The sequence below is a fragment of the Pygocentrus nattereri genome, chromosome 4 (assembly GCF_015220715.1).
Source record: "Pygocentrus nattereri isolate fPygNat1 chromosome 4, fPygNat1.pri, whole genome shotgun sequence".
NCBI lineage: Eukaryota > Metazoa > Chordata > Actinopteri > Characiformes > Serrasalmidae > Pygocentrus > Pygocentrus nattereri.
Genome location: NC_051214.1, coordinates 3,932,552 through 3,945,051, shown reverse-complemented (window position 1 = coordinate 3,945,051; position 12,500 = coordinate 3,932,552). Strand labels below are relative to the sequence as shown.

General features: G+C 42.4%; 1 protein-coding gene across 3 annotated transcripts in view; it reads left to right on the top strand.

Moving 5' to 3' along the window:
• Nucleotides 1-12,500, top strand: part of si:ch73-21k16.1 (phosphatidate phosphatase LPIN1) — a 50,925-nt gene that overhangs the window by 14,330 nt on the left and 24,095 nt on the right. For all 3 annotated transcript variants that reach the window (XR_005130217.1, XM_017714731.2, XM_017714732.2), the window contains exons 2-4: nt 3,911-4,111; nt 4,824-4,919; nt 10,974-11,233. Coding sequence is in view for 2 of the 3 variants with exons in the window: in XM_017714731.2 (XP_017570220.1) it covers nt 3,911-4,111; nt 4,824-4,919; nt 10,974-11,233 (557 nt within the window). In the remaining variant the exon portion in view is untranslated. The remainder of the gene's footprint in view (nt 1-3,910; nt 4,112-4,823; nt 4,920-10,973; nt 11,234-12,500) is intronic.

The following is a 12,500-nucleotide window of genomic DNA, read 5'->3' as shown; positions in this document are numbered from 1 at the left end:
CGATCACGTTTCAGAGTGTAAACCGGTCAACGGCTCCATCTGAACGGATTCCTGCAACAGCCAATGAAAACCGAGCACGCGAAAGAAGTAAATACAGCAAAGAAACAAAGAAAAATGTGGAGAAGTCTCTCAAATGTGGAGCGAAGCTTTTTAATGAGCTGAGTTTAAGGCACAATCGAGTTTATGTACATATAAAACTGTAAAAACAGCACAGTAATCACATTTTTAAATCCAGGAGACTCACTTAAACACATTTACCTGCTGCTTCTTTGCTGTGTCAGTGCAAACGGCAGAGACAACAGCAGCAGTGAGCGCTCCACGTTTGTTTATTTGCGTCTCCCAGTAAGAGGAGAACCCAAGCGTTCTTAAAAGTTGAGTAGGCTGTGACCCCTAATCTATTAGTGTATAATCCCCAGTAAACACCAGTCTGATAGTGTGAGACGCCCGGTCTTTTATTATCTGTTTAGACTTCAGAAGTCATGTAGTGAACCTAAGGCTTAAGAGTAAGTCGCTTTACACAGAATGGAGGTGTAAACCAACAATATTTCGCTGCTGTCAGAACAAAACCTGGTATCTCCAAAACTTTACAGGAAAAGGAAAAAATATACTTTACTTGCAATGTAAGTCAATGGAACCAGAATTTTTTCAAAGTCATTTTGGGCTGTTTATTTTGGTCCGTTCATCATGAAATTTACACACAATGTAATGAGCAACAGGCATTTCCAAATTATGTAAAAAAACTGAAAAATGATAAAAATGGAGATATGAGGTTTTGTTCTGACAGCAGCGATATAATAAATTGAGTCATTTCTACAGGAAAGAAACCTGAATATTAATAGTAAACAGAAGTACTGACAAACTGAAGCACAGCATCTGAAAGATTATAGATAATACACTTATTCATTTTAACAGCTGCATTCCGTTCAAACTGGCTCTCCCAGATTTCCATCGAAACCATTTTCAAATATAAAATGCTGTTTATTCTCTGGCTTGGCTGAATGCTTTATGGTTATCGTTCACTCAGAGATGTGCGTCCACATTGCCCAATATTCCCAGCTAACACCATTCGCCAAACGTGTCTTGTCGTCTTCAGAGTCGGACCAAATCAGACTGAGCCGTAAAACTGAGCCAATATCAGGTTCAGCTCAGTTTGGTCAGTTTGTCCAGATCAGTATTAATGTTGTTTTGTTCCAGCCGGTCTGTGAAGCTTCTTACAGCCCGTTTAGTTTGGCGAATGGTGTTGGGTTCATTTCTGGCTGATTCCAGGTTGTTCAGCTGTTCTTCTGTCACAGCTGCCGACTGAAAAGCTGCTCAGTGGTGACGTCAGTTTGGGAATTTAGTGTCGTCTCGTCTTCAGAGTCGGACCAAATCGGCTGTCGGTCAGATGTGGTCTTAACAGTGTCCGTTTTCTGTTTGTGGCGAAGTCAGAAGTAGAAACGTTCAAATGGCCTGAGCGTCTCCTACAGCTGTCAAAGTCGTTGCTTAGCAACACCGTCTCAGCAGAGTGACAGTGTTTGTGAAAAACTCGTCATGTTATGGCGAAATAACAGAACGCTTCTCAAACAATCAGCTCGCGTGGCCGGAACTCACTGTTGTGTAAAGTCTCTCATTAAGTTGGACGAGTCGCTCCAGCACAGGGTTAACCTGACCTTAAGCTGGACATTCTGCATGTAGGGCACAGGCATCAGATGTTGAGTCACTCCGTTTGAAGTCGGGCTAACAGCTGTGTCTGGTGTGGGCTGCCCTGCTGGTGTGTCCCTGTAACTGTACGCTCAGGTCAGCAATCCCCAAATACCTGACGCTTACGCAGGTGGTCCTCTCCTTGACCCTTTAACCACACACCACTAAAAGCAGGACATTCAGCACCGTCCAGACGAGCTTTCTTAATGCCCACAGAACCTTTATAGCATCCATTGTAATCTTAAGCAGAACGTGTTGTCAAGAATAAACAGTGAGGTCATTCGATCGAGCCCAGGCTCTGATTGGTCTGGACAAGCACATGCTTGAAGTTCTGATAGGCTAAGAACGCGTTCCCTGGGGCTGTGATTGGTTGTAAGTGGCTTTAACGTGTAGTGGAAAGCAACTGTTGGACATTTCCAGAAGGATCAGTGCAGAGTATGTGAAGGTTATGAGAAAAGGGGTCCAGTCGGGATCTTTCAAAGATGGATCAGAGGTCAACGTTCACGGATTTAACTTGCATTAAGCGCAGGACGCTGCAAGGTGGAGACAGAACAGCGCAGAGTGTTTTCAGTTATAACCCTATGGCATGGCTGTAATTAGCTAGGAGGACACTCAGGTCTGGACCTGGTTGTTGCAGAAGGTTTTCTTCAAACTTCAGCGATAATGCTACTTCTGCTAGGGTCCCTATTGTAGTAGTAGCTAAGCTACTGGTAAGTTGCATAAATACTTTCTGACGACAAAAGTGCAGAAATATTACAGAAGCACATTTGTGAGGTCAGACACTGATGTTGGACGAGAAGGCCTGGCTCACAGTCTCCGCTCTAATTCATCCCAAAGGTGTTCTATGGGGTTGAGGTCAGGATTCTGTGCAGGCCAGTCAAGTTCTTCCACACCAAACTGGCTCATCCACGTCTTTATGGACCTGCTTTGTGCACTGGTGTGCAGTCATGTTGGAGCATGAAGGGGCCAAACTCCCCAAACTGTTCCCACAAAGTTGGGAGCATGAAATTATCCAAAATCTCTTGGTGCTGAAGCTTTAAGAGTTCCTTTCACTGGAATTAAGGGGCCGAGCCCAACTCCTGAAAAACAACCCCACACCATGATCCCCCCTCCACCAAACTTTACACTCGGCACAATGCAGTCAGACAAGTACCGTCTCCTGGCAACCGCCAAACCCAGACTCGTCCATCGGATTTCCAGATGGAGAAGCGTGATTGGTCACTCCAGTGAACACGTCTCCACTGCTCTAGAGTCCAGTGGCGGCGCTTTACTCCACTGCATTCCACGCTTTGCATTGCTCTTGGTGATATAAGGCTTGGATGCAGCTGCTCGGCCATGGAAACCCATTCCATGAAGCTCTCTACGCTGTTCTTGAGCTGATCTGAAGGCCACATGAAGTTTGGAGGTCTGTAGTGATTGACTCTGCAGAAAGTCGGTGACCTCTGTGCACTATGCCCCTCAGCATCCGCTGACCGCTCTGTCATTTTACGTGGCCGACCACTTCGTGGCTGAGTTGCTGTCGTTCCCAATCGCTTCCACTTTGTTATAATCCCACTGACAGTTGACTGTGGAATATTTAGTAGTGAGGAAATTTCACGACTGGACTTGCTGCACAGGTGGCGTCCGATCACGGTACCACGCTGGAACTCACTGAGCTCCTGAGAGCGACCCATTCTTTCACTAATGTCTGTAGAAGCAGTCTGCAGGCCTAGGGGCTCGGCTTTATACACCTGTGGCCATGGAAGTGATTGGAACACCTGAATTCAGTGATTTGGACGAGTGAATGACAACTTTTGTTAATATAGTGTAAGACATGTAACAACACAGTATTAAGAGCATTGCCTGAACAGATGGGTTTTCTAGTCATTTTATTTTGTTTTCACTCCTAATGCAGCCATGTTGCCTATAAAAATGGACAAAGCCAAACAAATATCAGCTCCAAACCAGCAAACCCAGAATTCCAGTCATGTCTTGGCTGATTATATGGAAATTTGGCCGAATCATCACTTTAAGTTATCAGAATTGCACCTACTACACCAACCCCACCAATTCAACATCACATATTCTCCCTTCAGCTTAGTTCCATTGCTCAAAATGATTGTTCATCTTATTTCATCCCTTACCTGTTGGATTATGCTTGACCTTTACCTGCATGGTGTTCTCCTCACCTGTGCACAAAGGCTCATCTGATGTTCCTCCATCTCTCCCTTGTCTCTGTGTATGTGTGTAGAGTCAGACCATGAACTACGTGGGGCAGCTGGCGGGGCAGGTGTTCGTGCAGGTGAAGGAGCTGTATCGGGGACTGAACCCAGCCACGCTCTCAGGCTGTATCGACATAATCGTGGTGCGGCAGCCGGACAGCTCTCTGCAATGCTCCCCTTTCCACGTCCGATTCGGCAAGATGGGCGTGCTGCGCTCCCGGGAGAAAGTGGTGAGTCCCGCTGCTGCCACTGTTGTGGGGTGGAAACAACAGAACGTACTGTAGTGGACTTCCAGATGGGCGGCACTGTAGCAGTTCTGTCTACTGTATTTAATTAGCCTTTCGACTGTTACGTCCATGGAGATGGGAAGATGGGGTCATTCTCAGCACTGATGTGTTACACAGCAGCACTGCTGTGTCTGATCCACTCAGACCAGCACAACACACACTAACACACCACCACCACGTCAGTGTTGAGAATGACCCACCACCCAAACAGTACCTGCTCTGTGAGGGTCCATGGGGGTCCTGACCACTGAAGAACAGGGTAACAGAGTATCAGAGAAACAGATGGACTACAGTCTGTAACTGTAGAACTACAGAGTGAAACTATACGGTCAGTGGAGCTGATAAGATGGACAGTGAGCGTAGAAACGAGGAGGTGGTCAGGATGGTACGCCTGATCGGTGTGTGTGTTTGTTTTTAATATGTTTCTAAAGTCGATTTCAGTTGATTTCAGAATATTTCTGAATAGTTCCAGATAAAGCGTAGGCACATTATATGGTTATTGTGGCTTATTGTGGTCTATTCTCTACTATTATGAATTATTCAGTAACTGCTATGGATCTAATACGCAAGTTCTGTAGTGCCCATTTACAACCCTGTGGAGTTTAAAGGGTTGATGTCAGTGCAGAATAAAGTTTGTGTGTCCTGTCTTGTCCAGGTGGACATAGAGGTGAATGGAGAGCCTGTAAATTTGCACATGAAGCTGGGAGAGAACGGAGAGGCCTTCTTCGTCACGCAGACGGAGAACGATCAGGTACGCCTTAACCCACATCAGCACACAGATAGAGTTTATGCGTCGTCCTCAGAGGAAATCAACTCCGCGCCTGTGATAACCCGCCAATAATAATGAGTCATCACTCGCATCAGTCCAACGCACAAAGGCTGTGACAGCAACACACACCAGTGCAGCACAGCCACAACAGTGATCTTATTTATTAGACCAAGGAGACATTGTTTTATGGTAGTTCTACCATAGCAGGGTAGTGTAAGACAAAATAGTCTGCAGTGAAAACCATCATCAGCATTTCATATACAAGCTCAGACGTTGTGTAGGTTCACTGATGGTTTTTGATAGTAAGTAAAATGCAGTGGTGGACAATACCAAAGTAAATGTAATTAGTACTTACTTTACTTACTAATTACTTAAGTAGTTTTTTCGTGTTTGTGTATGTATACTTTAGTATATCTATATATTACTGAAGTTTCTCCATTCTGGACTTTCTCCTTTCACTCCACTACATTTCAGAGTCTAATATCCGACTTTTTCCTCCTACATTTTGAGAAATCTGTCGTTCCTTTTGGTTTCTGTGTGTATAAAAACGTAACATGTCAAAACGAAAGAAGCGCAAAGCCAGAGCACCAATCAGGGCCCAGCGGTCACTTTGTTTAGAGCTGGTTTTGACCTGTTGGTCATACCGACCCAGTGCAGCACTTGGTTCAACGTCAGCGCAGCAGCGTAAAACTTTGGGAGAGTCTGTTCAACATAAATGATGAACTAACCTAACTTTGTGTAAATAGAGCTCAATATAGAAATATGTCCACATATGCAGTCGAGACTGACGCGGCTTTTTTCTGAATTTCTACAAACACCATTTCATTTTATAGTAAATGAGTTTGGGCTGGTTTATGTTTATGAACAGACGCCTACAGATCAACATAGTAAAGGAGCTCATCTGTGATCCTGAGTTTAAAGCCAGTTTTTATTCAACTTAAACTTGGAACTAAGTTGTAAATAAATCTGAAACTGAAACTTTGCTTGTGTGTAAAAAGTGATTTCAGAGCCACTCGGTTCTCCCTGATGGAAACTGTTTACCTTCAGTGTTTTGTGCTTCTGATCATTTTAATAGACGTCAGCGTCACTAATTAATGACGTTCTATTAAAAGACTGGTTTACCAAGAGAGACGCTGGAGGACTTTCACCTGAAATGAGTTCATGAAGCCAGTCTGGTTATAAAAATGATAACAGGACCAGATCAGAGCCAGAATTACTCTTTTAGTACTTTTACTTTATACTTAAGTACATTTGAAGGGAAATACTTTAGTACTTTTACTCTAAAGGGAGGAACTTCTACTTTTACTGGAGTCATATTTTACCCTGAGGGTCTCTACTTTAACTCCAGTACATGGTTTGTGTACTTCAGCCCCCCACTGGTAAAATGGCTATATTTGTATAGTGGACGTCACAGTGATATACTCTACTCATCCCACTGACTGGATTATGTGGCCAAATTGAAAGCAACGTCTATAAAGTGTTGCTTTAATTTAAAAAGTGAGTATTCTGGATGCCTAAAAGGGTAAAGATTTTTCAAAATGTTTTTAAAAAAAATCCTGAAACGACTACAAAACACATTGTTGGGTGACTGAAGGTTTTGACCTTTTTCATGGTTGCTTAGCAACAACATGCCGTAAATGAACTGCATTTCTTAGTGGGATCATCGTTTATGTGTTCATTTAATTATATTTTATATTGTCCACAGTTTTAGAAAATCAGTACACTGTGCTGCATTATACTAAAGCAATAAGCCAGTCTGCTTCCAACGTGGCTCAGCCAATCAGATGTGAGGAACAGGAGTCATCTGCTTAGTAATCTTAGTTTATGCTGGTAAAGATATTAATTAGCTTAAAAGGTATTAATCAGGTTAGATCTAGTTTTGAATGCTTGGTCTTCACTGAGCTGGTTCAAATGTCGGGGGCTGCATCTGAAACTGAGAGTTTATAGGCTGCATGGCGAGACCGGATGTGTGTGTGTGTGTGATGGTAAAACATGTGTGTGTGTGTGTGTGTTTGGTCTCTACTCAGGTGAGTAACAGTGACGGCTTTGTTTCAACTGAACTCAGAATAAATCTCCCACAAGTTCCATTTAAACCCAGCTCTCTCTCTATTTCTCTCTCTCTCTCTCTCTCTCTCTCTCTCTCTCTCTCTCTCTCTCTCTCTCTCTCTCTCTCTCTCTCTCTATTTCTTTCTCTCTCTCTCTCCCTCTCTCTCTCTCTCTCTCTCTCTCTCTCTCTCTCTTTCTCTCTCTCTCTCTCTATTTCTTTCTCTCTCTCTCTCCCTCTCTCTCCCTCTCTCTCTCTCTCTCTTTCTCTCTTTCTCTCTCTCTCTCTCTCTCTCTCTCTCTCTCTCTCTCTCTCTTTCTCTCTTTCTCTCTCTCTCTCTCTCTCTCTCTCTCTCTCTCTCTCTCTCTCTCTCTCTCTCTCTCTCTTTCTCTCTCTCTCTCTATTTCTTTCTCTCTCTCTCTCCCTCTCTCCCTCTCTCTCTCCCTCTCTCTCCCTCTCTCTCTCTCTTTCTCTCTGTCTCTCTCTCTCTATTTCTTTCTCACTCTCTCTCTCTCTATTTCTTTCTCTTTCTCTCTCTCTCTCTCTCTCTCTCTCTCTCTCTCTCTCTCTCTCTCTCTCTCTCTCTCTCTCGCTCTCTCTCTCTCTGTCTCTCTGTCTCTCACTCTCTCTCTCTCTCTCCCTCCCTCTCTCTCTCTCTGTGCTGCATTTGTAAATACACCCTGGATGCCCTTTACACCACCACTGTGTTGCAACACTAACAACTTGGCCTGTTTTCACAATCCGTGTGTTTACATGCGCTTAATAATCTGATCGCTGCAGAAAATTAGATTTTGTCAATCATTCATTCAAAGCATTTACATTCTCTTGGGTAATCATATAAAGGGAAAACTCTGGGTCTGCAAGAGTCAGGCAGTAATCGGATTTCAGCTTTGTAGTCGGCCAACAGACATGATTTTTAAAACATCGAGTCACTTTACTAGAAAATATAAATATATATCGTCTAGAAGATGAAGGATATTCAAATTCTTCATTTGGTCCAGCAAACATTTCATTATTCCAGAGTCAAAAGTGTTTTGTTGGCGCTGTGTTAAACGCTGCTTGCTGTTTCCAGATCAGCATTCGGTTTTCACACCTGCGCAAACTGAGAAAAAGGAAAGAAATCAGAGTAAGGGTACACCTGCTCTGAAAACATCATAACTGAGCTTAAATCCAGCCTGTGCCAGTTTCTAGAAATCTGTTAATGGACTTAATCTGATCTAAGAAATCTGATCTAAGCTAATCTACACGACTGCTCATATATAATCACGTAATAATGCAGAAAATCCGATAATGATCCGATATTATTGGTGTGCATGTAAGCGCTCTCATTGGTTTTACCTTGATTTCACCCATTCAGTCCAGTGTGACTTGATATCGGTACTGTTCACACTTATTTAAAGAAATAGAAGGAACGTGAACACAGTAGTGAAATACAGGGTGATTCACTCGAAAGAGGCCCTGAATATTCTGCTGTAACTCCCATTAGGATGAAGGAATCTGAACCAAAAAAAACGCTACATACCTTGAGGTATGTGTAACCAATAGCATTACATGTGATCTCGATGACGCGGCGCTCCATGTTCCTGAACACACCAGCAAGCATTGGAGAGGTTAAACGTTGCGATGGCTGTCCGGCACCTACCTCATCGACGCAGGGGCATCCCAGCTTGATCGAAGCTCCATATACTGAGGAGCTCGTTGCACGTAGTTTGGTTCAGATTGCTTCGTCCTAGAGAGAGTTATTACAGAATATTCGGGGCCTCTTTCGAGTGAATCTCCCTGTATAAGCAATTAAAAAAAGCATTCATATTCAGGAGGTGCCATTTTACTGATTAGACTGATTAGGTGCACCTTTATAGTTGGTTCATTTGTATTTAAAGCCTCATATGCAGCACTTTATTATGCAATAAGGAAGGCCTAATGGTGCAGTTGAGCAGGTCACTCAGGCAAGTGACCGCAGCCAAACTGTCCCTGTGTTGTTGGCACAACTGCACTATTCTGTGTTTGGTTTCAGCACATAACTCCCATAGCAGATTCACAGACCACACACAGAAGCACATTCAGAGTCATTGAGTGGCCTTCTCGTGAACTCTGGAGGTCTTGTTTACTGCAGCTGGCTATGGCTAAGGTTAATGTGCTTATTTAACCTTAACATACTTTCTAGAAGTTTCCAACCTGTGTCTGCTGTGTCTTCATACAAGCAGGGGTGAATTGGGGATTTCGGAGGTGGGGGGGTGCCCCATTCCTCTTTGAGGTGTCAAGAATGTGGGAACAACGTTGTTCAGTGTACAGTCGCATGGAAAAGTCCGAATACCTTGAGTCTGAAGTCTGAATGAAATATTTTGTTGATTGAAGTGCGAATAAGTTATAAGTTAATAACACATCCTCTACAGGAAACACACTTAAATATGGCATTCCTGATCATTTTTGAGCAAAATGAAACATAATTAAAAAAAACATTAACTATGAAATGTTTCATAACATTTTGCCACATTTAAACATTTTTCTCCAATATGATAAATCCAGCCAATAAGCAGTGAATGCGTTATAAAATGTGTCTCTGTAGATGATGTTTGATCTTATTTTCAGTTTGTGGAAGATCAACAGAACATGTCATTTGACCGAGGTGCCCAAACCTTTGTATACAACTGCATATATGTGAACAATAATAGTAAAAAACGCAGATTTATCAATTATATCAGTAATTGAATTTGACTAGAGGCGCCCAAACTTTTGCACACGGCTGTATTTATCTTGCTTTTACTTGATACTACAGCTAATCCGTGGTAACCGCTCTCAGATGGGTCCTTCACGACATGCAGTGTGATCTTTTGGTTATTTATAGTTCTAAAATTTTAAAAGATGGAATTAGTCCATCTAAAAATGTTCTGCGTATCTTACAGTAGTTCTTAAAGCTGCTGTGATGTAGACAGAGAAGCAGGTTAAGGTAAACATTTAAACGTTTACGTATGTAAATCTTAGACGTTAGTGGGTGGAGTTTCCCTGAGAGCATCAACTCATTTGAAACATACTAGCAAGTAAACAGGCAAGTTTCTCCGTTGCTATGTAAGATTTTTCTGTTAAAATTGATTTTTGTCGGACCGCGCTGTAGGTGTCTTCGTCTTAACATCATGCGCACAGGCTCGGAAAGAAGATCCAGCTCGATGTTTAGGTCTTAAATCGCTGCTATCGGAACAATTTGAAAATGCATGTTGTTCTTTACATCGGGTGTAAATTTCATGATGCGTGGACTAAAAGAAACGGCCCAGAATGACGTCTGGTTCCTTTGACTTTCATTAAAAGTAAAGTAGTTTTTTTTGCTTCTCCTGTTTTGGAGATACAAAGTTTTATTCCAACAACAGCGAAATACAAATCAGCGTTATACTGATGAAGATATGATGGTTATGAAGATCTGATCATTGCATGTAATTACACTTTTCCACCAGAGAGGTCTCCAAACCCCCAAAGCTTGTGTAGTTCAACTTCAATTGAAAGCATTTTCAGGGGTCGGGGGGTTATTTCTTTTGGCCTCTTAAAAATCTCTTAAAAAAATAATGCAAACATTTCTTCATCATAATGTTCCAGCGTAAGATGCAGCTGTGAGACATTTGAGGTTTTCACGTGACCCTGATAACCTTTTTCTGATCATGGGGGCAGTCGTGGAGGTTAGGGATCTGGCCCTGTGACCGGAAGGTCGCCGGTTCGATCCCCAGCACCGACAGTCCATGACTGAGGTGTCCTTGAGCAAGACACCTAACCCCCAACTGCTCCCCGGGCGCCGTGGATAGGGCTGCCCACCGCTCCGGGCAAGTGTGCTCACTGCATTCAAATACGCAAATCATTTCTACAGGAATAAAAAATGTATATATTGTAACAGATTTATATTTAGGCAGTAATTGTGTTGCTGTAATTTATTCATGTGAAAATTATGTACACTTCATGAATTATGTACATATAACATTCCTCAGTTTATTACCTTACCTCTCCTGCAGGAAGTGGTGCCGTCGTACCTGGCCACCTCCCCCATACTTTCAGATGCAGCGGTGTTGATGGGCTCCTCCGTCCAGAGCCTGGGGCCATCACTGTCCGGCACTGAAAGCAGTGCAATGAAAAAGAGGAGGAAGAGGAGGAGGAAGTCTAAAATGGACAGTGTGAAGAGAGAACCCAGCGCTGAGTACTCGGAGGACGAAGAGGTCTTCACCATCGACATAAGCTGTAACGGAGGGGCTGACCACCCTGCTGACCGCAACAGGTAGGGGTGTGAATGTCTGATGGGGTGGGCGATACGAAAATAGCACATCAGACATTTTCACGATATATGATACATATCCCGATATTTTGTCACACAGACACAATTTCACTAGTAGTACCATATTTAAAAACTGCCATCCAAATCTTGTGTTCAGCTGCAATGCACTGAATCTAGTTAAATATGATTCATAACAAAAAGATATGTTAAAGGGCCCATATCGTGGAAAACAGAAGTCTGAAATCTTATCTTATTTTATCTTGTATGTTTAATCACAATGGCACCTTCAGTTGGGACTGAATTCAGGACAGAAGCTACTACAGAACAACAGTTCTTAAGCTCATAATCTGATCATTGACTCCAGACAAGAAAACAATATCATACAAAACATCCTAATTATCCTAAATCCGAAATACTGTCCTAACTTTAATATAAACCCCCAGAGCGTCTTAACTTCTGTTTTAACTGTCTGCTTCTGTTGTTTTATGCAGTGACAGGCAGCTCAGTTCACTATAACCAGCATAATGACATTACATATATATATATATATATATATATATATATATATATATATATATATATATATATATATATATATATATACATCTACATTGAAAACCCTGTTTTGACTTGTGAGGGTCTTTTCTTTTAACAGCGTTTAAAACCTAGACACTACAGATGCGATCCTCACCGTTGCCTCTTATTACCTTCGTGTGTTGTTGTTGATGAAAACTCGTCAGATTAAATATTCCAGTGATGGTGGTGAATAATGAAGAGTCAGAGCTGAACGTGTGTCTGTTTATTAGTTGGAATGATGTTAGCGGAGCATTTGGGTAATGGAGACTGAAACTGTGCAGCGGCGACTCTGATAAACAGCACGAAGCGCTGACGCAATATTATTAACTTTCAGTTTATCACACTTTAGTTTTATGTCACCTGTTTTACCTCAGTAACGGTAGCTAACGTTAGCTGTCTGGCTAACTAACTTTTGGACAACTAGGTTGCTAGGTAACAGACGTTCGATTCGATTGAGTAGGTTAAGAATTCCTGACTTGAGATAAGATGCTGTAAGATGAGATTCTTAAATTTAGATCAGACTTTTTGCTTAGTGAAAAATCTGATCTTGGCCTGTCAGATCTTAAGTTAAGGCAGAAGGAAAGGAGGTTTCTTTGATACGGCCCCTGGTCCATACACTACATACATGGAACCAAAGCTTCAAAAACAGCCCAATTTGATTTCTGTGTTTTTGTGATGCCATTAAAACCAAAGC